The 27,918-nt window shown below is 34.0% G+C and overlaps 1 protein-coding gene across 2 annotated transcripts; it reads right to left on the reverse strand.

Annotated features, from left to right (window-relative positions):
* Nucleotides 1–1,857: 1,857 nt before the first annotated feature.
* On the reverse strand, nucleotides 1,858–27,718 carry LOC128227911 (threonine--tRNA ligase 1, cytoplasmic-like). Of its 2 annotated transcripts, none has more exons than XM_052938847.1 (20): nucleotides 27,615–27,718; nucleotides 17,935–17,988; nucleotides 16,968–17,149; nucleotides 16,240–16,355; nucleotides 15,552–15,678; nucleotides 14,903–15,020; nucleotides 13,544–13,608; nucleotides 13,035–13,113; nucleotides 12,282–12,428; nucleotides 11,691–11,789; nucleotides 11,281–11,376; nucleotides 10,099–10,169; nucleotides 9,484–9,646; nucleotides 7,837–7,974; nucleotides 7,488–7,565; nucleotides 7,061–7,161; nucleotides 6,223–6,330; nucleotides 4,121–4,193; nucleotides 3,497–3,611; nucleotides 1,858–2,962 (listed from the first exon to the last, which is right to left on the reverse strand). In XM_052938847.1, the coding sequence occupies exons 1-20, from the start codon at nucleotides 27,669–27,671 to the stop codon at nucleotides 2,769–2,771; spliced, it is 2,181 nt and encodes a 726-aa protein (XP_052794807.1). In that variant the 5' UTR covers nucleotides 27,672–27,718; the 3' UTR covers nucleotides 1,858–2,768. The 2 variants fall into 2 exon arrangements, with proteins under 2 accessions (XP_052794807.1, XP_052794806.1); XM_052938846.1 differs by having other exon boundaries at nucleotides 27,495–27,632.
* Between the last annotated feature and the right edge of the window lie 200 nt (nucleotides 27,719–27,918).

The raw sequence follows: 27,918 nt of genomic DNA on the forward strand, positions 1-27,918 counted from the left end.
TTGAGTGAATTGACTCGGTATCTCCAGAGTTATGCTCTTGTTTACGCAAAGATCTTGTTTTAAATGCCTAGTTTAAGAAATGTTTGGTTCGATAATCCCCTGCTGTGCATCTCCTGTTAATTGCACTGGTGTCACATTAGGGGCCAATTTCCTGTGTATTTGTTTATTGGCTCAGGGCCATTTAGGGTCCATTTTTATAATAAATCCTGAAAACTGCACAGCAGGATACTCAGATTGGAGATCTGATAAGCCAATTAGGCAATGAGATTAAGATCAATTAACAGAGGTTGTGTACAAATACACGGTGGGGGTGGGGGGTGGGTCACTTATAGAAGTCTTAAACTAGGCCTTTAAGAAACACATGTGTTATCATCCAAAAATTATGAAACTTGGTGGGTGTTCTTGGGCATAATTCTTGGTCAAGTTTGATTGAATAATTAATCACCTTGGTAACTCTGGATTTATTTTCTTTGTACAGAAATAAAGTAGTTGGTTTATTACTGTGCAGACATTGACATTATTAATATCCAATCCAGAATATTGACATTCGTCTAGTCCTTTGTATAGCTAAAACTTGAAGTTCAAATTGTATAACACGGTTAACACCCAAGGAGTTATGTCATTATTTATTTCAATATTGGATATTATAATATATTTCACTCAAATTGGATAAGCACAATGTCATTTAACAAATGATATACGCCGTTAAAAATGTTCGAAATTCTTTTATACAAACATGTTGTCGGTAACATTTCTTTAAGACTCTATTTCAAGATACTGCAATTTTTTAATTATAATGAATACAAATTTAAATGTACGTATTGATGGCATTTTTTGTGAGTCAATAACCTAAAAGCGCTAGCGCGCTTCATGAAGTTAGCTTGCATGCCCTACTATGTTCATACAGCAGCAGAAGAATGTGATCCTTACCAGCAAGTACAAGCTCAAAGTGAATGTTGAATTCCGACAGATTATCAAACATTGCTATTAAGTTTAGTAAAATCATGATGAGTAAGGAATATACAAGTTGGATTAGGTAATTAAAAAGCTGTATTACTAAAATATAGAGTGTAATGAATTTGTTTATTGAATATATTATACATTCTTTTCAAAATTTGTTTGTTATACATGTGTATGTATTGATTTTAAACAAGAGTCACTTAAACTAGAGTTATCATGTAGGTGACTACCCCATGCACATGCTGCATGTTATGATCACAATGTCTACCCATGCTATTAATAATCTAACTGTTCAAGTAGTTCACTCCATAAGGTCCAATACAGCCATTATCGTTATGCCCAGACACATCTCCAGACAAGATGTCGCTAACAAAAATTTGGAGATGCACAAAAACACATGGTGAGAATGTGTGTCAAGTTCATAAACTGTGGAAGTGGTTTTTCAACGGACTGCTCAACCACTCAACTGGCATAATGTACGCAACTCTTTGAAAGGGTGTTATAAATGAACTTATTATTTTAAAGTTTGGAAGTAACATACTGTGGATAACATTGACCTTCAGTTCAAACAACTGGAAAAGCTAAATCCAAGGGAATTGAACAGATGATAACTGTCAATTCTGAAAAGCCAGCAGTCTGAGTAGGAGGGATTCAGGACAAAGCATATTCAAGACTTCCTACAGATTTTGATGCAAATGTCTGAGCACAAACATCTTTTACAATAGTCTTAAGGCATTAGCTCTCAAGCCCGATTTAAGGATGTGTCCTGAACTATTGAACCCCTGATGTATGTGAATCTATTACTTGCAGTGGGTTTGGTTAAAATCTTTAGTCTCATTATTTTGATTCTGGGTACATTCATACTTTCCTTTATTTTTCTATGACAAACAAACACAGTTACAATTGTCAATAAATATTTTATTACATCTAGTGCAAGATGAAATAATAAAATCACAAGAAATTGTTCTTTAACATCAATGATAGCACACTTCCCAACCGAGCACACATAGAAGTTATATAACCTGGATAATAATATGAAAGAAAAAGGGTTTCCAATAACCAATATTGAACATATTCCGTCCCATACCAAATCATCGACATTGCACTTACAGTTTTTTCAATACGTGGTGATTGAGCTAGCACAACTAGAATAGTAACCGACCAGCAAGGATGGTTTGGGGGCAAAATGTCTCCCCAGGGTAAAATTTTGAAACTTGGCACTTCATTTCTTGCATTCTGAGTAAATTTTAGGACAAAGTTTAATCTGCAATTTTGAAACTCATATACCCCTTATTATCAAATAATACAGTGGCACATCTGTCTGAAATTGATAACAACAACAAGAAAGGTACACAATAGAAATTTGAAACCTTAATGTATGGCAAATTTGAACCAGCCCAATTGCTTTTTGAACCATCTTTTTCAGTCAGCTATTGAGAACTCTGCATTTACACATGGATGCCATTCATGAAGCTGCCAGAAAATGAACTGCTTGATGTATTGAACAAAATTGTCAAAATTAATAATGATGCCATTAACATTAAAAAATGAAATACATACACCTCTATGACACTATGAATGTAAGAGTAAGCACTTGTATGATAAATAAATAAATGCTTGCAAATTTATCACCTTATTCCTATTTCTAATTTAAGCAAAAAAGAAGATAATTTGGTGGGAAAATTAAGACAAATCTAATGAATACTACATTGATTACAATCATTCAATGGTTCTAAATCAAAATGCCTAAATCTGACAGGCTACAGTAACACAGTGGCTGTTGAAGGGTTTTATTGTCTGTGACATTTCTACTCCATTTTGCTGGGCTCTTGTGATGATTCTGCAGGTTTATCGTCGAACACCTCTTCTGCATTTAGAAGTTTGGTATCCCGGAAGACTGTAAATCGCTCGATGATTTTCTCTATAGAGTGTTCCCCGTGCACCTTGTTATCCCGCGTACGCACGTTTGCTGTGCCCGACTTTACCTCTTGGGCTCCTACCACTGTAAAGGAGTTGTGAAATATCCATGTAAAGTAAAAGTACAAGTTTAAAACCAACTGGTCGATCATCTTACAACTCTGCAAAAAATCTTAAGGAAAGCCCTGAGCTTTTAACTGCAAAGCTAAATAAATTTGGACAATAACTATTTATTTTCCTCCTAAAATTTGATGACAAAATAAAAGGTCTTAAAATTACAACTTTTAAACAACCAGTTTATATATATTTCAATTAAAGAGGTAAGTTGACACAAAGGCTCTGACAATTCGGCCCCAAAATTTGCAAACACCAAAAAAGTTCTCAAATTCATGAAAAATAGCTATTATATAAAAACGCCACAAATTTTTGCTTTAATTAAGGTATATATTATACTTCAAACATATGATTCAAACACTACAATGATATTCATTTTTTCTATAATTTGCAGGGCCAAAATTGAGTCTTTTTTAACCTACCCTTTCAACAAACAGTTATGTATAACAATCATAATTTGCAAAAAGGTAATGTAAGCCACGTTAATACACAAAGCCTGACATACCTAGAATGAAGTTGAACTGTGCAAGCTGTGCATTGCGGACTTTCTTGTTTAGCGTGTTTGAAGCATCCAGTTCTGCCTCACTCTCGAAACCCGCCGCATATAACCGGTCCTTCACCTGTAATTACATCAATTATTTTGATTGCCACCAAGTAAAGATATATATCTCACATGACTTAGTAAATTTTTTTAAGATGATTAAGTTAAATACCTATAAGTATACTTTCATGTTAAGCAGAATTCCATTTTGTCGCAGTATGTGCAAAACTAATTCTATTACCTATGCAATGTATAAACCACAGAGACATTTATTGATTTGAACAGTTCAGAAACCAAATCTCGGACAGTACTCATAAAACAGCTGTAAAAGTCAAATTAAAATAAACATATATTTTTTTTTATTTTTAAAAATTAAATGTTTATTTATTAAATCAATGAAAATAAAGTATTTCAGATATAACCAAGTAATTTATATCACATGACCAGGGATATGTTTCTTAAATTAGAGAAATAACTTAAGTTGGGAAATGCAACTTAAAGAATCAGTTGTACACATATACCGGAATAACTACACTTATCTATTAGTTCCTTGCTGACTCATTAAATTTAGTTAAGAGACATATTAACCTGCATGGCATATTCATCAAATGCCGGGGCTACGGGTATAACGATACACTGCCGTGGGGACAACCAGAATGGCCTGAAATAAAACAAGAGAAGCATTTAATTATATGTGTTTTGCAATTGCATTATGAAATAACTGCGCCTGACTGCAGAGAACAGAAGTGGTCTAATTCCACATGATCTCATAATAAATAATCATTGAAGTTTATTAAGAGGTCCACTTGAACCTCGGCAGTTAAATAATGTTTTTCAAGAGGTATCAACAGTTTTGAAGAGCTCACTTGTATATTTTTAGGAATGCAAATATGAACAACAAGTTAAATTATGTTAATTTAGGCCTCTTCTCGTTAACCCACTTCCTGATAACAAAAACTTATCAACAAAAACAATAGTTTTGTTTTAAAGTGCAGTCAAAACTTGCTATGTCAAACTCGTTGGGACCTCGTTAATTACTTTGAGATAAAAAACATTGAGATAATAGAGTTTGACATAGCAAGTTTCTGCTGTATGTTGATTTGAACTAAACAATCAAAGATCAACAACTAGTTTCAATGTTGACTAATTCTGACTAAGTCCTAAATATTGTTCAAATGCTACATAAAACTCATAACAAGCATCTGTCTTCTGTGATGTAAAGGACAAGGTGCCTTACTGCAGTTTAGAGGTCCCAGCCCTGCTGCCGGCGAAATATTTTTTCTTTGGTTTTTCACTTTCTGATTTTCTTTTTTATAATATTTATGCAAAGAATATTTCAGGTCTTAACTAATCACTGTCATATGTCTTGCACAAAAATCAGAACAGTTTAATAAAGTACATATTTAAGTGTATAAGTGGTTAAGATGACCTATTAAATATACTGACTTCAAACTCAAACGTAAATCACTATAACCCTTATGACTCATTTACAACAAAAATATCACAGGACCAGCGCACTTTGATTCTTAAAATTACTATTTTTATCTGCTAGCGTATTTATACTGAACTGCACTAAGAGTTTTTGCCTAAATAGTAACAGCATTGACTTTTACAATGGACGTTATTAAAGGTGGCATGATGCAAATTTAATCTATATGACTATGGCATGCCTTATTTCTTACTACTTTATATAGAATTGACAGCAAATGGTAAACTCTTATTTTTATTGTTCACATCCTTCAAAACATGCATTTGAAGAGTTCATTTAATATTTTATACTTTTTTTAATCATGGAATCATTGTTTGTGTTAACATTATAATAGTTATGTTTGATTCTAATTGTATTAAGTCAATCTTCCATTATTTTAACATTAAAATGAGCTTGCAGTGTTTGAACATTGCATGGTTTATTAATATCTGTCATGTGTTTCCGTTCCGGATAGAAAAATCCGACCCGAGGGCACCTGCGTTGCCGGTAACTCGGCAAGCCTCGTTACCGGCCACGCAGCGTGCCCGAGGGTCGGATTTTTCTATCCGGAACGGAAACACATGATCGATATTTTTTCTAGCACACCTTAAATGACATTTTTGGTGAAAAAAAACATGTACAATGATGTTTACTAAGGTCATGACGCGCAGTAGTTTTTATTCACTGCATACGTCAAGAAGTTCCTTCAGTATCACGTTTTTTAAGGGTTATTTTGTTTTGTTTTGAAGGTATATTTTTGTAAAGTTAATGCTTATGGAACTCATCTATTGAAATCTCATAATACTGGTTACATAGAGTGTAAAATAAAAGAAATGAAAAGTATAGCATCACAGCACGTGACTCATCTGGCATGGGGGGATGCCAGATGGAGTTTTCCAGCACGGCTGAATTCACCGAAAATGCCAATCCGGTGTGCTAGAAAAACTTTTCTAATTTGAAGAGTTTACACATAAAACTTTCTCATAATGAAATGGCCTGTGGATGTTTTCAATAATCACCATAGAAATAATGTAATTTTAAAAATTCCAATTCTTTGATTGGACAATAAAAAATAACTGGCTAATAAAGTGATTTGATTCAGTGGGGAATGTCTAAGGATATGGATTGATTACAGTCCCAGGCATTTTGCCATTTATTTGTTTAACTCCCTCCTTCTAACAATCAACAAACAGAATGCCACATAACAATATAATACACTTACCATTTACCACCATAATGTTCACAGAGGATTGCCATCATACGTTCTACTGAGCCCAGGACTGCACGGTGGATGATCACAGGTCGTAACTTCTCCCCATCTCCTGACGCACTGAAACAATATCAAAGGGCACTCTATAACCTGGTCAAGTGTCAGCTGCTGCTCTTTGCAATTTTTTGAAGATAAGAAACCAAGAAAAAACTTAATGCCTTTGAAATGCCATAATGGAACTAGAAGCTATTTCTTTTTATCAGATTCCATCAAATAGTTTTCAAGTTACGCTCTGGACAAGGATAATTTGAAGAGACTGACTGACCGACCACAAGATGACCAATAGACCATCTTCAAACTTTGTTTGTCGGAGGTATAAATACATATTGTGAATTACGTAGTTATTGAGTGAATAAATGTCTGAAATGAGCGGACACATGGATGGACAGTTTGTATACTCACCTTCTGGGGGCATAAAACAATTGTGGATAGACGGACAGACAAGGTGACTATCTTGGGCAGACGCAAAAAGCATGACCCTATCTAGTATCAGTTTGAATTATTTTTATTGAAAATAACTGCTTATATATGACCATGAGGAACCATTATCTTTCCTTGATATATCTTTCACTCACATACACCAGGACCTGGCAGCTGCAGGAATGAAACCATTTCATGTAGGGGTTTTGGAGCCACTTTAGGCTTCCAAAGGTGGGAAACTATATAGAACCTCTAATTTTCTGGGCTCTCCTGGCTTTAAATTGGACGCAAACAGGCGGTGACCATCTATAATCATAAATTTGATCTACACTTCAAAATAAGTCCTATCAAAACACCCAATATGACCTACCCAACATAGCTGAGGTTGAAGCGAATAGGCAGCTGGAAGTCGAGCTGTATAGTAGCACATTGGATAGAGCGCCGACACGCATCCATGATTGTGATGTCAATCTACAGTACAATGAAAGGAGCATGTTTTGTAAACATTGGGCAGGTTGTTCAGAACTTCATTAAAGCTAACAAAGATGTTACAGCAATTATTAAAATTAACATCTTTTAAGCTCAGGAAGTTTGATGGATACACTTGTGATCTGCAGCATTTGAGACATGATTTGCATTTTCAATTGAAATATTTGATTACATTATCAAATATTTCAACAAACATCTTTTATGGAAAGACCTAACAGATGATTTAAGAAGCAGAACACTAATATACATATATCACATATATATAACATGTGTGTTATTTCAAAACCATTCAATGTAAAATCTTCTACCTTGGGACCATAGAAAGCTCCGTCTCCCGGGTTCAGCTCCCATTTGGAACCACACTTGTCTAGTGTGTTGGCCAATTGCTGAAATATATAAATGCAAGGTTCATAAATTATAAATTATATAAAACATCTTCAGTCATTTCTTAACTAAGTTCAATTTCCTAAAATGTTAGCAGTCAAATTAAAAGAAGTGTTTTTTTAACATTTAAGAATGTAACTGATATTTTCCATAAATGCATTATCTAGTAGGTAATTTTTTTGTTTATCACTCAAAAATTATGTTTGTTATACATGTGAATGTATTGATTTTTAATATTAGCGTCACTTAAACACTTCCACAATAACAGCTTACCTTCTCAGCACTATCCCAGAGTGCCAGGTCCCCAAGGAACCCCTCGGGTCTTGTGGACAGTTTGAGTTCAAAAGTGAACCCGAATATCTTGTAGACGTGCTGCATGAAGTCCAGACAGGCCATGATCTCTGTCTCTATCTGAATATGAAAGAACAAAAAATGGTAGTTTGTAACCAAAGTACAAAATTGGTAGTTTGTAACCAAAGTCAAACTTGGCCTATAGTTTATGACGGTAAGCATGTATGCCAATTATTATTTTAAACAGTTCACCCTTTCAGGAATAATCATCTATATGTTGTTCACTAACTCCTAGATACCTCCCCCTGAAAGTTTTTGTTTTTATTTTAAATGATTTGGCAAAAAATTGACATTATTTAACATTGAAAACAAATGCCGATCCAATAAGATGCCTAACATGCTACTCCTTAAATACACAAATGTACCACAAATTTTAGATTTAAATGACTAACAGCTTATTACAAGAATCTCAACTAACATTCCGAAAATTAATAGAAATTGTGGGTACCGGTACTTCATGTTTGAAATACTAATCCAATATGCTAAGAAAAAATTCTAAACTGACAAAAAAATGTACGGCCAAAAAAGGTTTTTATTGCGTAAAAATAGAAGTCATATTGTGTGATCTCTAGCCTGTTCTGATCATAGGGGTTTCTCTTGATTTTTACCCAAATATATCATCTATTGACAAGGGTTATAACAACATTTGCGCTATCCTGACACTGGTTAGCAAAGGGAAAAACTTTGGTAAAGTACCTCTATCAACCAAATCCCAATTATCACATAATATAAATCATTATAAATATTAAACATAAAATGTTCACATTGTATGCGCATTTAAAACAACAGCAATTAAACAAGGGCGCAATAAACCGATTTTTCACACAGCACTGTTATTTTTTTTAATCAGCCATTTTATTTATGGCAGTCATCAGCCAATGAAATTGCTCGATACTTCCTTTGTGCTCAGAAATCCAAAATGGCCGATAAATAACCATAACAAATCTTAATGAGTGACTTTTGCCAAATTTAGTTACATTATGTTGATTTTTGCTAACATGTATCCGAATACCTTCATATATTTATATTTTAATGGTTAACTCAATACTGTATGGATTTTGGTCAATCAAGTCTTTCTTTTTTTAATTTTAATTATGTTAATGTTAAACGTTAAAATAAAAAAAGGAATTATTTTAACTCCTCTACAAAGTCAATTTCATTATTTTGGCAGTAGCTCATTTGGAATTGTAACCCTTTTCAATTGATTATATATAGGGTAAAAAAATTGTGAGAAACCCCAGTGGTTCTGATAATGATTTTCTATTCATGTTCAAATTATCAACTATGGAACAAAAATTCTGTTTTCAGTATGAATATACAAACATGTGAACAAGATTGGTTACAAGATTTCTACCAGCTTTGAATTGCCCTAAAATTGACAAATGTTTGTGTTTTTTTGTTTATGCCCATCGTAAACACACCGTCACAGAGTGTTCATCTTGTGTAACGTCTTTTTATTCAGCAATATACAGGAAGCAGACATATTTCTTCCTAGGCCTAATACCATCAGTACTTAACAAATACAGTTACAAAACAGAGCTTGATTCACCACAAAGTAATTTCTTGTACCTGTTCAGGCATACAGAAGATGTGGGCGTCGTCCTGCTGGAACCTCCGTACCCTGGTGAGACCCGATAGTGCCCCAGACAACTCATTCCGGTGAAGAACACCGAAGTCTGCAAACCGCAATGGCAGCTCCTTGTGTGACCTCGTGCGGTGGTCAAACATAAGACTGGTGGGGAAAAACAAACAAGTTAACCACAAACCAATTTTGTTGACCTGGGCTGTATTCAATTAGCAACTTAGATTGAACTTAAAATTAAGATTAGAAACTATCGTTTTGGCAGGCCTGTTTATTTAGCTGACCAATAGGCCAAATGGAGTCACTGAGGAATGTCTAAGGACAATGATAAGATCATATTGAATATGATACTTCCAACAAGAACTTGAAATCGGAAGTATGAACTTCCTTACCGTCAGTTTTCTTCCTATTATAAACATGCAAGACTCTCTCACACATGACATTTTTTCCATTATTGTAGTGTGTATTCAAACCATTAGTTCAGTTCAAGACATATTGAAGATGGGAACTTGATGTAAATTTGACACCAGGTTTTTTTTTTTTAACTTTCAATGTATATGCAAGTGTGATCACTCAATGTTTGAAGGGCTGTAAATGCTTACCAATGACCCGGACAGTTCATGGGCTTGAGGGCGTATGTTTCTTTTTCTACATCAAACTTGAACACATTTTCCTGAAAAACACACACACAAAAATAACATAAAACTCAAGTGAATAAGAAAACATTAAAATAAATGCATGAATTAGATCACAGCATAACTTCAATGCACTAAATTAGACACCAAATCAGAATAAAATTTATATAAACCACAAATAATTTACTGTTATTATTCAATATTGGTAATACAGTTGAACACCATTAATCAGAAATCGTAGGGACCAAAACATTTATTTCGGAATAGCAAATTTCGGATTATTAATTTTCATTAAATGACAGCGTTTGTGAATTATAGATGACATGAAATACTAAGTCGTGAAGATTGCACATCGGTTACACATTAACAATACAATTCATACGATTTGAGTGATCTTTCATATACAAAAATATTTGTTGATTTATTGTTTAATAAATGACAAAAAGTTAATTATTATACTTCTTTATTAAATCAACATAAAACATTTAAAATAAAATGACAGCACATGTTTGCATTCGGAACATAGCACGGATTATTCATCAGCAGGTCGAGTAAGCAATGCAGCAATCAAATCTGATGAGACATGATATTCATGTTGTGTTAACCAGCAATTAAATACACACTGCATCACTCAAATGAATCGCTTATCTTCTGACATCGATGTTTTTAACATACGTGTTCCCAATGTCATTCTTTAACAAGCGCTTATTGTAATTCATTGTCACCTAAAGCCGATGCCCTAGTGCATTCAAAGTATGGTGTGAAAAACTATGACATGATCGAGTAACAGTTCGAAATATTAATTGATAAATAGGTGTGAAATACAAAATCAGGACCGTAATTCTTACTTCGGAATAGTGATTATTTCGGACTAGTGATTTCGGATTTAAGATTAAAAATTTAGTAAAACAAAGAAGGAGAAAATCAGGACCAAAAAATAATATCGAAATAGCAATAATACGGATATATGGTGTTCGAAATAGCGGTGTTCAACTGTTCTTAAAAAAAACATGTGGTTCTTTTGTGAATTTTTCATTACTTTCTCCTAGGTTAAGCATTTTTTTCCTGAATCCTGACATCAAAAAAACACGGACAATTTCCAGACTAAAGCAAAAAGATCATTGAAGCATCCTGTATGAGTTTACATACCGAGTAGTGTTCCCAGTGTCCAGAGATCTCCCAGAGCTTTTGGTTGTAAATGTTGGGTGATAGAACCTCCGTGAAACCACGCTTTCTGTACTCATCCTGAGGCAAAAGGGAATTTCATTGAGAACTTGAAAAGTATACGGATACCATCTTCATTTAACATGAAAGGCTGTTAATTTGAAAACAACTTACAATGCATTGAAAGAGTCCACAATGCAAAGACGATTTTCAATACAAGAACACATACTTTTTGTTTTGGTACTTTTGTAGGTACCCTTATGACTCCATTGAAGAAGTTTATTCGCAGCAATGAGAATTATCGTTATCTGTATTTTATGCAATGTAGTAATTATTGCTAACTGATCCTTATTCTTAAATCTCGTTATCACTTTTCTTAATTCTTGATTTCTGACCTTGCAGAAGTTCATGAGTGTATTGTAGATGTGAGCTCCCTTTGGCATGAAGAAACAGCTCCCGGGGCTGAGCTCGTGAAAGAAAAACAACTCCTGCTCCTGTAATCATAAAAAATCATTTCAATATATCTGTTTATAATTTAAGATATGATTTAAGTTTTATGTTTTATAATCGTTAATTGAGAATCAAATTTAAGTTGAATCTTGAGAATCAAATTTAAGTTGAATGTTTCATTCTATTATCAGTTTAAACTGAAAAGTTACATTATTCCAATCTTTTAATGATGATTCTGATCCATTACTGAATATCAATCACAGGTAAAATGGATTTAACTACACTGCGAGAGATTCCGAAACTCAAAAAATAGTGAAAAACATCTCTCTATTTTAATGATTTAAGGAAGGAATTTAAGCGCCCAATTTTTTTCCGCCACAGATGCAAAACAGGCATTTTAGGAATACTTTTGAGGGATCTCTTGACTTCAAATTTGAAACAAACTTAAGTGTCAAAAATGACAACAAATAAAGTAAAAACCAAAAGCAACTAGCTATCATGCCTTAGTCAGTTAAAAAAAATCCCGTTGTACTGACCACGCCAATCTTGCGATGATTCCTCTTTGCAGCCTCCTCTTGGAAGTGTTTCCACTCCTTCATCAATTTGGAGTCTGGAAAAGAGATCCCATATATCCGCTGGAGTGATTCTGCGTCTGCCTTGCCCTCCCAGTATGTGGCTGAGTTCTGAAACAGCAGACTTTGAAAATAAGTACAGATTGTGCTCTGTTTCATGGCACAAATCCTGTCATTTGGCAACATCTCTTATCTTGACAAAGTATTTGCAATTTTCATATGAAAATAGCAGACTTAATGTTTTTGCACCATTTTGGCAATGGGGCTAAGCAGTTCATATTGGGGAAAATGTGTACTTTCGACTAATATAGGTAATTCCAATTTTGCCTACAAATTAACAAGAATGCTTTTAAAAATAGAAGATAAAATCAATTTAAAAAAAGTTTGTCATTTTAAGAATACATCAACTCTTCCATACAATTTTGGTTCAGGGTTCCAACTTTTATATTTTCACAATTGGGGAAAAAATGAATCCCTTTACATTAACATCGATCAGAAAACAAAACTACAGACTAAAATTGTTGCTTTTCATGTGCATACAAATGATATCAACTGAAGTCTAAATAACTAATACATGTATTATGAACAAAAATTGTAATCTGACAGCATTTTCTTGCCAAAAAAAGAAAAAAAAGTTAACAAGAAAAGTTAACAAACTTAGCAAAATAATTCAAACTTGTGCAAATGAAAAAAATGATGTCCTATGGTAGCACCCACCTTTGTGATGGCCATAGACTTGATTTTGCCCGTGTGTCTCACGTGAGGTCCCCGGCACAGATCTATCAGAGGGCCACATCTGAAATGTAACACTAGCTATAACACAGGGGAGCAATAACTCCTGTACACCTCTACTGTAAGATATGTGCTTAAATACTATACCCTTTACTATAACACTTTCTTGTGGTCTTTTTCTGCTGGTCACCAGAAATGATTTCACCAAGTAGACACACACACACGACTAACATTTGCATACAAAATTCTTTCCGATTAAACTTTAATAAATTCTATCCAGGGGTCAATTATATAAATCTGGATATGTTATCCACAACTTATTTTTTTGATTAGTTTACAAATGTAAGCATTTTAATTGGACAACAGTAATTCTTTGATGAATATTGACCAATCAATAAACTTTTCGACTAACTTTATCCAAACCTAATAATAAACTGGTTATATACAATTGGCTGCAATAGTTTAAAATAGCCACATTGGATTTAAATGTTTACCTATAAACAGTAGTGGTTGGCGTTTGGACTTTTTCATTGATAATCCTCTGCTTAAATTTATTATACTGAAATATAAAACAGAAGTCATTCTAAGCCTGCTGAAATACTATAATATAAAACCAGTCATTCTAAGCCAACTGAAATACTAAAATATAAAGCAAGTCATTGTAAGCCAACTGATATACTGAAATAGAAGTCATTCTTAGCCAATTAAAATACTAAAGTATACATCATCCTATGTATTTCGGCCCCTTTCCCCTCCTGAAAAAGTATATATTTTTCCCATACCCATACATGCCATATCCCCCGGCGGGGGGAAAAATTCCCCGGAATTTCAATCCATCCCCCGGTCTCCCGGCGGGAGATAAAAATCCCCCTGAATTACAAAAAAAAAAAATTTTTTTTTTTTTTTTTTTTTTTAGAAATTTAACATCAGGCAATAATGACAAAGTGAAACCACAGTATGTGAGTGGAACTGAATGTAAAGAAACAACTCCACCAGGGTGAAATGCCAAAAGGAAACTTTTACAACAAGTGATCAATTAATTTGTAGTAATTATCAAAGGCAAAGAAATATTACTATTTTGGAAGGAAGAAATTAATAATATTTATTCTATTCTCTTATTGTCTGAAAGTCATCAAGCTGATAGAATTAAGCACAATTTTTTTAAAAGACTCTGGAGGAAGGTAAATTTTATTTAATTGTCTTGAAAACATATTTTTCCAATGACATATTTTGTTCTGCAAGTGCATTACAGTATGACATGACAGTGTATCATAAGAATATGATAAAAACATAATGACATAAAATAATTCTGTATAATGAAAAAGTTAAGAGGTTTTCAAAGCAAACTATAGGTGAATACATTTTTTTGTACTTGCGTCTAAAAATAAAAAAATCCCCCTGAATACAACCAAAATCCCCCTGAATTTTCAGCCTTTTGAACAAATCCCCCTGAATGGTCTCCAGAAAATATGGCATGTATGCATACCCAAGTAAAAACAATCCCATTTAAAGACAAGGAGTAGCATTGATCTCTAAACATATAGCAAATGTAGAAATAATGTTCCATCAATAGATATGTTGATAGGTTTGTTAAATCCAGTTGAACATTGTATGAATGTTAGTAATTTCCGCATTTCGCCAAAATGACTCTTTTTTCCTGTCAGAGGACCCCGTCAACATTCTCCTATAAGTGGAAAAAATTACCAGCATCAAAACTTCAGCACTGCTTCATAAAATCCAGCATTTCAGCAAGCCTGTATTATATAAGAGCAGGGCTTATGGTAACTGCAACCAATGTATTAAGACTACTATTTCCAAGAACTTTATAATAAGATATAAACCAATGTGCTCACATCAAACATTTTGAGGAGATTTTCCTTACTCATGACCAGCCTCTCGAACGGCTGTTTCTCCTTCACAATCCCCTTCACCTTGCCTTCAATCACGGGGTAGTCATTACTGGACACTTGTCTGCAATGGTCATATACATTTTCCTGTTGAGGATTGATTAGGCAAAAAAAATTGGTCTGGTTAGGGTAACATACTTTTCAAAAACAGGTAGGGTAGATAGGCTTTTTAAATTTATTATTATTAGGCTTTATATGAGAACGTAATTGCCATCATTGGAGATTGGTGTTAAAGTGATCTTATGTATAAAGCATTAAGGTTTTAGAACTACATATTAATTCAAACAATTGTTTTTTAATTTTATTTTAACCAACTTACTATGAAAACGATGGGGTCAGCACCTATTTCCTAGGTAGAGTCGGCTAACTTGAACCAAATCTATTGTTTTGAAGCCTTATGAAAATTTGAGGTGCAACATGTTGATTCTATAAGTTTTATTGATCCAGCTTTAGACACTAAACAGGTGAAGTTTGATGATTTGGAAAACAAAACTGAATTCCATGATCGAATCTGTGACACAATCAATGACTTACATTTTTTAAGTAAGATCAAATGAAAATATGTACATGTGGTGGAAATCCCCCAAAATCTTACCTGTCTGACCACATGTCATAGTAGAAGCCGCTTTCTATGGGGGGACCGTAACACAGATGTCCACCATACATACACTCCATTGCTTCACCAAGGATGTGGGCGCTAGAATGCCAGAACACATACTCGCCTGTAATGGATTATGCAAACCTCTCAGGGCAGGATATCTTAAAACATTTCTCATGTAAGCTTATTAATAAGGTGAATCAATCCTAATCACATGCTAAGTTAAAACAAAGACATGGAGGATAATAGTCAAATCTCATGACTTCTTTTAAGTATTCCGTGTCTAAAATATATATTCAAAGACTATAATGTATTTGAATATATGCTGAGTTACAAGATAATTATCGAAAAAAGTCAAATTACAGGATGTATGTTAAAGTATTCATTCAATGGATATAATATATATTACAGTACATATGTTTTACCTGTATTTTAAATATTTTTAAGGAACAAGTTGACATGTTTCAATCAAATGAATTTAAGGATTGCCAGTTGTAAATTAAATGTCACCTACAGCTCAAATCACTTATAATTCTATATTCTTTGTTATGAAAATACATTAAGTTAAATCATGTTCATTCCAATAAACTTGCATGTACATGAACATCATCAACAAAAAGAGGGTAACCTTTAATGTGGCCTTATTCTTTTCTTTTACTTTAAACAGATGATTAAACAAGCCTACCATCTTTGTCATCAAACTTGAGGAGTTGAAGGGTGGCATCTTTCTCTAGTGGTCGGTCTAGGTCCCACAATTCCTCGTTCACCTTTGCTATCACAGTATTGTCTGCCAGTCCTTGGCTAAAAATGTTGATAATACTTCGATATATTATAGTTTTCAAAGCAATTAGAAGTTTTCATAACATATCACTAATTTTGTTATTTCAATATAAAGGACAGAACATGCAGTGTACAGCCCAAAAAAATAGTTGAAGATTTGTGAAACATGCATTTACATTAAGCAGACAGTTTAACATGCTATTCAATAATAATGATTTTTTCTAGATCATCTAAGATGGCTGTATACCATCAGTATACATATATTTTTTTTCTTGAAATTTAAGCTAGTTCAATAGAATGTGATAAGTTTGAAATCATTTATATGATTTCAAATACCAGGGCCAATCATTTCGAACAGTCTCAAGTCTGGGCTTAAAACACTCAGAAAAACACTTTTATTAAAATTCAAATTACAAATAATCATCTTTATCCCATTTGTTTAGCAAAAATAAATAATACTACAATTTCAAATTGTAATACTATTTAGCAGATTTCATCATCAATACCCTCCTACTAATACCTAGAAGGGAAGTTACAACGATATTATTAGTTTTGCCAATTAACTCTGAAGTTAGACTTGAGACTGCAATCATGGCCCAAGAATGCAGTATCTTTGACCTTCTCACTGCATACCTGATTCCCTTGGCCACTTCATACGGAGTTGTCTCCCATGCCTTTCCTTCCACAACCTTGCCATCCGGCAACGTGACCTTGATATCCTTCCTTTCCTGGGCAGCCACCCAGTCATCATACTCCTTCTTCAGCTTGTCCCACAACTCCAGCCGACTTGCTAGAAACTCTGGTGGAGGCTTCAGCTACAAAAATATGATTGACAGTGATTAGTCTGTTAGCCATTGATTTTGTATAAATGTGATTTAATGACATGTCAATTTTAATTGTTTTTTGCTGGCACACCTTAAAGGGGCTGTCTCAACTATGATAAATAGCAAAAAAAAAGAAAATTGTCAAAAACTAACATAAACTTGGCATCGAAGTGTACAATGCATTGAAACTTACTAACTGAAGTACCACATAGTTTACAATGTATTAAAATTTAGCAGTTATTTCGTATTTTTCCATTAAAAAAGATTACTGGGTATGTCTACCAGGTAGAATTCACTCCTTATGCGTGATTGGCTAGTCAGTGTTATCACGTGATATTACCGAGGTAGGTGTATAGCTTAATTATGTCACCCGATTAGAGTAAGCCTTCGTAGCTCAGTCAGTATGACGCTGGACTGCAATTTTGGCGACACGGGTTCGAACCTGGTCTCGGACACAATTTTCTTTTCCTTTTGGTACTTTTTTTTTTACAATTATGACATCAAAGCGTAACACATTTTATTAGATAATTGTCCTGAGATTCGTTACAAAAAAATACGTGAAACAGCCCCTTTAATAACCTGAATGCATTTGCAAGTCAATAAACTTTCTCTTTTTCTTTTAAGAACCATTTCCAATGGCCCGTTTATTGGTTCAAAACTATATAAAATTTACAATAGGCATGACAATTGCCCAATTTTTAGCATTTTTTTGATGAAGCCAAAAAAATATTGAATATTAATATTGAAACAGTTCCAAGTTTGAACAAGGCACTCACTTCCTTAAGCTTGTCTTCTTGGTCACCAGCAGCTGCTGCATGCTTCTTTCCTTTCTGCAATGATAAGATACTGTTGTCAATCTTTACAGAAATAATACCATTTTGATGCTAGTAAATGCATATTTTAATTATTTTATAATTACTAACATACCTTTTATTATTAAATGATTATTAACATAGGCTTTAAATGTATCCAATGACAAGAAAATATACTGTAATAATAGTTGAACATAATTCAACATTCCACCTCTTATTAAGGATATTTTCCCATTAAAGACTAAACAAGTTATTTTAAAATCTGTCCATACAAGGTAAAGTTACAGCCCTTACACGACAACCTATACTCTATGTCCTTATATGCAGCATTCCATTGTAAATAAACACTAAGTGTGACCTTGACCTAATAGGTAGGGACACGGGTCTTGCACGCGACACGTCGTCTTTGTATGCCAACACATGTGGCAAGTTATTTTAAAATCTGTCCATACAAGGGAAAGTTACAGCCCGGACACGACAATCTATACTCTACGTCATTATATGCAGCATTCCATTGTGAACAAGCATTTTTAGTGCAAAGATATCCTCCGCCAACGATGGCTTGTTTGTGCTTGAAGGTTAAAAAAAATCTCAGAAAGAATAAGATAAGCACATTGGTTTATCCCTTTCCGAGCCCAATTATAAAATATCGACCGGGACTACTTTATGATAAAAAAATTTAATGAAATAAATCAGAGGGATGATTAATGCTTACTCGGAAACATCAATCATTGCAAAATAGTACTCAATAGTTGAGATAAAAATGTAGCCGAAGAAGTTCATTGCAGGATGTTGGTTCATATAACATTCAAGTTTCATTAAATTCTAGCAGCTAGTTACTGAGAAGCGGCTGCAAACAATGATTTTTAAATAAATCAAGGGCAATAACTCTAAGGAAAATTGACCAATCCAAAAGAAAAATAGACAGGCATCATCACAGTATGTTGGTTCTTATTTATTCCAAGTGTCATGAAATTCTACCAGCTAGTTGCATAGAAAAGGCTGCAAACATGGATCTTTTAATAAATCAAGGGCAAATAACTCATATAGAAATTACACAATCCAAAATATAAATAAACAGGCATCATCGCAGTATGTTGGTTCATATTTATTTTAAGTTTCATGAAATTCTGCCAGCTAGTGACTGAGAAATGGCTGTGAATGTGCATTTTTCAAAAAATCAAGGGCAATAACTCCAAGGACAATTGACCAATCAATTTTTTTTTTGGACGGGCATCATTCCAGTCTAGTGGTTCATATTTATTTTAAGTTTCATGAAATTCGCCATTTCAATATCCCCCTCCCTATTTTATAGGCGGGGGATAATAAACACCTAAGTGTGACCTTGACTGAAGAGGTAGGGACGAGGTTCTTGCACGCGACACGTTGTCTTGGTATGTCTACAACATGTGGCAAGTTATTTTAAAATCTGTCCATACAAGGGAAAGTTGCAGCTCGGACAAGACAACCTATACTCTATGTCCTTATATGCAGCATTCCATTGTAAATAAACACTAAGTGTGACCTTGACCGAAGAGGTAGGGACACGGGTTTTGAACTCGACACGTCATCTTGGTATGCCGAACACATGTGGCAAGTTATTTTAAAATCTGTCCATACAAGGGAAAGTAACAGCCCGGACACGACAACCTATACTCTATGTCCTTATATGCAGCATTCCATTGTGAATAAACTCCTAAGTGTGACCTTGACCTAAGAGGTAGGGACACGGGTCTTACACGTGACACGTTGTCTTGGTATGCCGAACACATGTGGCAAGTTACTTTAAAATCTGTCCATACAAGGGAAAGTTACAGCCCAGACACGAGTTATTGAGCCGGACACACGGAAGGACGGACGGTGCGATTTTAATATGCCCACCTTCGGGGGCATAAAAATCTTGGAAAAACTTAAGTACACAAAAGTCATGAACTATATTAATTTTGAAATATTTCTGCCAATTAATATTTGTTATTTTGCAGTTCAATGGTCCTTAAACTCTATATAATATGAATGTAGTTCATATAAATACATTAAATAAAGACCAGAGTCTTTTTATGTTCTTTTTTTAGTATTGAAAGTTACATGGCATCCAGTTAACTCAATGATAAATGCAGCGTAGATTCTACCCATCACTTTTGGTACTGATTTTAATGCCAATAACAATTTTCAAAGCTTTTTCAAAATTGATATAGGACACTCAATAGAACCTTTAGTGAAATGTTTCTTCATTGATAACCATTGAATTAAACAATTATTATCTAATATTAGATATATTTAAAAAAGATATTTTATTTTATATCAAACTGTATACTATAACTGGCTTGGGGAATTACACATAAATGTGTGTATTTGAACTAATTTATAACTAAAATAAAACTCTTTTTTGTCATGGCCTTACAAAGAATAATAAAAAGGTCCAAATGATAAAAAAGTTTCCCTGAACACCCTTTTTCTTGTAGCTACATATTAAATGAAATAAATTTTACCTTCATTCCAATTTATTTCATTAAACACTTCTCAGTACATAAACACGGCAAATGACATTTATTAGGCAGAAATTGCATATGCCTTATTCAAAGTGTCATAAATAAAACAAAATGACAGGTATCACTTTAAATAGAGCACTTTCCAAAAGATGACGCAACATGTACCCACAGAGATAAAAAGCTGCGGGATGATAAAGCTAAATTTGGTACAGATTTCATCAACAAAAAGAGTGATGAAACATGTAAAAATAATTACAGAAAAAATATAAATTAGGTAAGCATAAACTTTATAAACGGTGTCCAATGTACATGAATTCAGGTACTTGATGACTCTTTAATATTTTGGTTTTACGTGAATGGGTTTTATGAGTAGCTAAAGAATGTCAAACATACAGTACACTCCTCGCTGAACTACCACTTTCCATTTTCCTTGGCGGATTTTTGTCATCGCGGAAACGAAATCCAATTTACCAAATCCTCTTTCCTCAGCGTTTTCACTCGTTACAATCGCCGTGTTACTCAGAGTGAAAACACCAAGGAAACTGATAAGAATCTCCTACTGAACATGTATCTAATTTTGTTTTATTTATTTGAATAATTTTTTAACTTAACCCTTTAGCGCATGTATACGAGATAGGCCGACTATAAAAATCTGCGATCTATTTTTTGTCAGCAGTCTTATATAACTGGTTTCCATGGATTTCTTTGCAAAAGGGGCTCATTCCAAGACAAAAAAAAAAAAGTTGTCGAACGTTAAATCTGTGAGAGTGCAGCTTTATTGGCGCAAAAATGCAATATATGTCAATGTCCATTTTTGACCCAGTTCTAGTTCTAGTTATATCTTACTCATTTGACTTAAGTCCCAGTATCAAACATTCTGTTTGCTACATATACGTCACTACGAAAACTGCATATCACGTGACTTCCACATTGCCAAAATCCCAACTTGCCCTTAACTTTTACTGCCTAAAACTTTAACCTAAGTCAGTCAGGGGCCATAACTTGTATTAAGGATATGGAGTTATGTAACCTCATAAGGTAATGGTCCTGAACAATTGTGTGAAGTATTAAGTCAATTGAATGAAGGATATAGAAGTAATTAATAAATATCCCGACCTGCCCTAAAACTTTAACCTAAGTTCCATAGGGGCCACAATTTGTATAAAAGATAATATGGAGTTATCTAACCTCATTATGTGATGGCTCTGAAAAACTGTGTGAAGTATTAAGTCAATTGAATGAACGGTATTGGAGTTTTAAGTGAAAATCCCAACTTGCCCTATAACTTTAACCTGCCCTAAAACTTTAACCTAAGTTCCATAGTCAATCATGGGCCATAATCTGTGTAAAGAATAATATGGAGTTATCTAACCTCATTATGTGATGGCTCTGAAAAACTGTGTGAAGTATTAAGTCAATTAAATGAAGGGTATTGGACTTAAAAGTGAAAATCCCAACTTGCCCTAAAACTTTTACCGGACGCCGATGCCGCAGCCGACACCGGGGCGAGTAGTATAGCCCACCTATTCTTCGAATAGTCGAGCTAACAATGCAATTAAAATATTATCTGGAATGCGGAAAATCAACTGATATGTATCACAAAAGAAATAGTGTCAGGAAAAATATTCACACTTACATCATAATACATGGTACTCAACACCTTCATTACGCCAATCCAATTTAGTTCTCAACAATTTAACACAAAAAGAGAATGATGTAATAATGGTAAACAAACAAACATGTGGTGTTATATCATAAATGTGTGGATATCAACAGGCAATTAACAAATATTAGTTGAAAGGTAAATTAATATCTGAACGAGATAATAGATGTATTGTTTTATTGATTATGTCTTCTTTCGTCACAAGGAAAAGCTAACGAAAGGGAAAATGATTTTTATAACCAAAATAACTGCAAATGTTATTATTTATTTTCAACAGTAGCAAGGTAGTAGCAAAGCATACAACTCAAGAGTTTGCTTTGAGGCCAATAAAACAACACAATCACCAGCGATACCGGCAATAAAACACTTGGCGAAAAACGAGCAACTCGGCGGAAACTTTATAGGAAAACGGGTTACGTACTCGGCGGATGTCCGCGATATATTTAAAACCCCTCAGAATGACTAAGGAAAGTGGTAGTTTCATGAGGTGTGTACTGTATAGCGAAAACAATTTTCCAGCCTTTAACCCAGATTATCCTGGATGTACCAATTACCGGTGTATTAAGCAACTATCCAATGGAATTTTGGCCAGGTTACATGCAAGCTTCTTTAAATTTCACTCATATTTAAGAGAAATCATTTTGCCATCAGTAACAATAAGTTTCGTACACCAGAGAACACAATTATTGATTTCTTGTCGCCTTTTGTTTACCGATTGTGGCCGCCATCTTGGATTTTTTAGTTACCAAATTCCGGTGGAATCATTGGAAATGTGGCTACTGCATTAAACTTCCAGTTAGTAAGCTAAAATTATTATGTCAGCAATGTTGGCAGGTCTGGGTATAGAATTATAATTTACCTTGCAGAAATAAAGTGCATATTAAAGAAAATATTGCCAAAAAAAAAAAAAATAGACCCAGGGTTCTCAATAAGAACCGGCCGCCGGCCAAAATGACCGGTTCAAATGGCATTTGGGCCGGTTCAAAATCGCCTAGTAACAAAAATTAAAAGTTCCCAAATCGTTTACAATTTAAATTTTTAAAATCTGTCGACGAATACAAAAGTTATTGCCTTTTAAATACGATGACTTGATTAGCGTTCGCCCGGTCCCGCATATTTCTTTACGGCGCCGTTTAATAAACTTCACTAGTCCGTGTAGATAGACGATTGATTAAACGCTTGGAAGCAAGCGTCTCATTCTAGTAAAAATGAAGAAAAGAAAAATACACGATTTATTTCACCCTGTGTCGAGTGAGTATAAGATAAAAATGAAATAAAACAGTCGCATTTATGAATTTCTTGTTCTGTTTATTGTTTCACGTTTGATTTCCACCGTTTATTTTGTTTGAAGTTTTGATCGTTGTTTATTCCGTACAAGATGCATTATTACGAAGATTTGATAAGGAGGTAAGTTTACTCTTATTATCATTATCATTATTCTGTATGAAAAAATCGTAGCAATATTAAAGACTCACCAAATATAAAGTGGGTTGGGTAAGGTAAATTTTTAAATTTTTGCTTAAACTTCAATTTTAATACAAATTTGCAACTACATGATGTCAAAATTAGACAGTGTGTCCCATTTATAAGAAAACATTTTGATTGCAAGTGTTTTGAACAAAACAAAAAAACATAAAAAGATAGTGTACTTTTGATTTCAGTTGCATTTGCAGCAAGCTAATCATTGACTAATTTTTTATTGAAAGTGAATTGTTTCCTTTTTTATTTTAAGAGACATTGATGTAAATTTTACTGACATTTTAAAACTGTCATGTCAGTACCAAGTTAAAGTGGTATTAATGAAATGTAAAATGTGCCATTTCCTGCATTTTTATATTATTTCAGGCAGTACAACATCTCACAATGACCAGACTGGTCCAGCTGCTGGATATGGTGATAACACTCCTTGCAGTGCCAATACCGAGTCTAGTAAGACTGAGGACAGTGACATGTGTTAATAACAGGGTTAAGCGTAATGAACACTGTTCTTATTAGTTCAATGTGCCTTATGTATTTTCACAGTACAATTGCATTGTAGTTTTGTTAATACATTGTATAATTATGGTGTTGAAAATACAATTTTCAAATTGATATTTTGTTGTTGAAATTTGGTAAATAAATATAATTGCATTATGATATATATAGATCCTGATACAACTACTGCTCTGCAGTACTTGTATCTGCATATTTAGGGGATATTACTTATAAAATTGCACTTGAAAGGGGTGATTTAAAAGGCATTCAAATAACCCCAGACTGCAGGAAATGACACATAAAAAAAATTCCGGGGGAGGACCGCCGGACCCCCCCCCCCCCCCCCCCCCCCCGAATTTCGGCCTGTTACTTTTTATAAACGGCCTGTTCACTGAAAAGTTATTGAGAACCCTGTAGACCTCTACATTTATTAAATATAGCAATACAGTGCCATTCATGAGAATGTAGACAAGTTAGTTAGATAAATAAGTATGGAAAAAAAGTTAACAATAAATGAATTATGCTTATATTTTCCCCATTTTTACCAAAACAATGTTATTTTAGCCCTATCAAAGGATCCCACCACCATTTCTGGAGTTCAATATTGGCATCTTTATTCAACATTAAAAAGTCAGAAGTTTAGTCAAGTAGCAGTGCTCCCAAAAAGCACATGCTCAGAGATGACGTAATCAACAAGATGGATGCCAACTGTCAAAATTTGTTTGAGAATTATTCAAAATTTATTCATTCATTGTAACAGAAAAGAAAAAGTTCAAAAAATATGTTTCCAATGAATTTTGATATAATAAATGTGTTTTTCACCCTTAGGAACTAAATATTTATTGAAAGTTTCATTTTGAGATATACAAAGAGATATTGTAAACAAAGAATACCGGAAGTGCTCTTCATGACCTAGATATTCGGACTTTTCGGATTACACCGGTACTAGGTAACCACCGATATTTTGTATGTTGGGGATATATTATCATTCAACACTTTTCAGTTAATAAACATGGTAAATGACTTTTAATTTGCAGCAAATGCATTTAACTTTTTCAAAGTACATTAAAGAAAACCAATTAAGATGTTGTCATTTTATAAATACTGGGCAGTTGCCTAAAACCGGATTTGCCTAAATATTCGGAAATCGTTTATAAAGCGTTTCGGCGACCGTGATCAATATAGAATGATCACAGTCTACGCACCTGACCTCCATACGAACAGAAACAACACAAAAGTGCAGCTATTCGAGTATAACCCCAAAATAAATACCTCTAAACTTTCGCTTTCCTAAATGTCAATATTTAGTCTTGTGGGGGATGACGTCACACAGCGCGAGCTTTTATATTGAGGTTCGACAGGATTATCTTTAAACACTAGACCTACTATACGACATTTATGACTTATCGTCAATCACGAAATACAATGCCAATTACGTATAAAGTAAATAAATTGACGATGTCATTGTTTTGTGTTGTGCAGCATTTGATATGAAAATAAAGCAAAAATGAAGCAGATTCGTACTTTCAAAAGTATGCAAATTCGGACAAATTAGTAGTTCGGATTCGCCGAAAATACACATACAAATACTTCAGAGAAGTATAAAATTTATATACAGGTTAAACATTTAATACATGATGTTCATTTAAGTAGCTTTTGAATATTTGTATTGACTTGATAATGTTTACTTTGTTCTTTGAAAAAATCCGAATATTTAGGCACTGAATGCAGGTTTTTGGACGTCGTTTATGCCCTTATTTGGTACTGAATATCATACATGTGATAATTTCTTGGGTCGATTCCGGGACACCCATCGTAATGTCAACGCACACTAGGGGGGTCCGGGGGCATGCCCCCCCGGAAATTTTTTTAAATGGGGAACGTCTGTGGTGCATTCTATAGCATATCTGGGGCTATTTTAGTCGTTTTTAACGTCGGGAAAATGTACCTATTTTGACTGCCAAGACGTATTTTTTACTTGACATGGTTGTTTTTTTTTCTGCATTTTCTTGAAAAAAATAAAACCACCAGATATTTTCCCAGGCTTTAAATGAAGTGCTAACCAGGAGGATATGCAGTCTACTTTCGGTTTCATCAAAACAGGAAATAAACAACTATACGGGCACCTGTTTTCCCGCGCTTTTGAGAACATGCGTTACAAAATATTTATTTTTTCATCACATTTAAAACGTTTGCAATTTATGACACACAATATTTTTCAGACGATAAAGAAGATTTTCCAGTCGATGAGCTTTTTTCCGTTTGGAGATGCATATAATTTTGATAGAGACGTGTCAACAATCGGCTGTATAAAGCGATCACGTGACTTACCATGGTCACGTGATTAAAGCACTCTATATAACCACCTGTAAACCCCATATCGTCAGTTTTATTTCGGCGTAAAAATACACACGATAGTTCGGAAAAAAGGTCAAAACACTAAAATTCCTTATGGACGCATATGTTGTTAAAAGTATAACGGCGTATCGACTTTGAAATTTGAAAGGAATATGGGATGTTTTCCGTGTTTTAATTTTGTTTTTTTTACTCATTTTGTCACTTTCTTTGAACTTACCTTCATGCTCGTTTGTTGGTAAAATGTGTGAAAAATATCAATTCATCAATTAAAAGCTATCATTCATAAGACCAAACAAATCCATATGAAAACAATGAATTTGTATACAAGAACCCTTCCCCACTCGTTAAGCACAACAATAGGCCGATAGATCAATTATCGGGTGATTGACGATGACCTCGACGACACACGTACCAATTAACGGATTAGTGTCAACATGTCCTGTGTTTTACGACCAGTGTCCCGGACAGGCAAATTAGCTGACTTACATTGGTAAAATTAAGATAATCGATTCCGATTCCGAGATTTATTATTTTTTTTGGTTTTTTTTTTATGACTCCGGGACAAACATGCACCCTCCGTGACTCCGTGACAGAGATACGATTTCCGGGACAATCCCGGACGTCCGGGACGTTATCACATGTATGGAATATTATATTAAAATTAATTGTTTTTTCTTTTATTCTTTTTCCATTTTGGTTGATATAGTATCCAACATTTTTCTATTAAAATTTCATGCACTAATGTTCAGTAATTATGACAACATTTTAAGGAAACTTCAAAATTGATCCGGAATTAGGCAACTGCCCAGTACAGCACTTTCCAAAAGATGATGCAACATTTTACATTTTAATATTTTACAAGGATAAAAATAACTAGATAAAACTCAATATGGTTCTGGTTTAATTTAACAAATGAGACGAGTTATGTAGAAACAGTAAAAGAAACAAAGTTTTATGAACAGAGTTATCAGAGTACGTTTTAAATGTAACACTCATGTCAAAGTTAAGTTTCAAACTGTCAAAATAACATGTCAACACACCCGTTTACTCATTGATCGGATTATTATTCTTCCAAGACGCCTATGAAGTGGTGCTAAAGCGAATCTTGAAAACATAGCAATAGAATATAATTGAAAACCATTAATTTAAAATGCGCATGCCTTTTTCTTTTCAGAAACTTGTAGATTTTCCATTTTGTTTTCCACGTTGTCGGCCATGCTTGTCGGTCAATATATCAATTGAGCGCATGCGCCACCGATAAAACACGCTGCCCTAATGTATAATTAAAGCAGACAACAGTTCGCACACGTTTCTGTACTTTCCGTACAACCCTACCAGATTCTTCAATCATGTCATCCGCTAATCGTTCAATTCTCCAAGAGTTATTCGTTTGTGCATAAATCAACACGGGAATCAGACATGGTCAACAGTTTCGAATTAATTTATCGTATGGATAAGGGAGTC

This window comes from Mya arenaria, chromosome 3, assembly GCF_026914265.1.
Source record: "Mya arenaria isolate MELC-2E11 chromosome 3, ASM2691426v1".
NCBI classification, from domain to species: Eukaryota; Metazoa; Mollusca; class Bivalvia; order Myida; family Myidae; genus Mya; species Mya arenaria.

What these genes read in the sequence shown, in the direction of transcription:
- LOC128227911 (XM_052938846.1), bottom strand. Translation starts at nt 27,569, where the DNA reads ATGTTTTCAAGATTCGCTTTAGCACCACTTCATAGGCGTCTTGGAAGA. An exon ending in CAAGTTTGATGACAAAGATG is followed by an intron (nt 15,679 to 16,239) that starts GTAGGCTTGTTT and finishes AATCCATTACAG; the next exon opens with GCGAGTATGTGTTCTGGCAT. An exon ending in GAGCTTTCTATGGTCCCAAG is followed by an intron (nt 7,162 to 7,487) that starts GTAGAAGATTTT and finishes ATTGTACTGTAG; the next exon opens with ATTGACATCACAATCATGGA.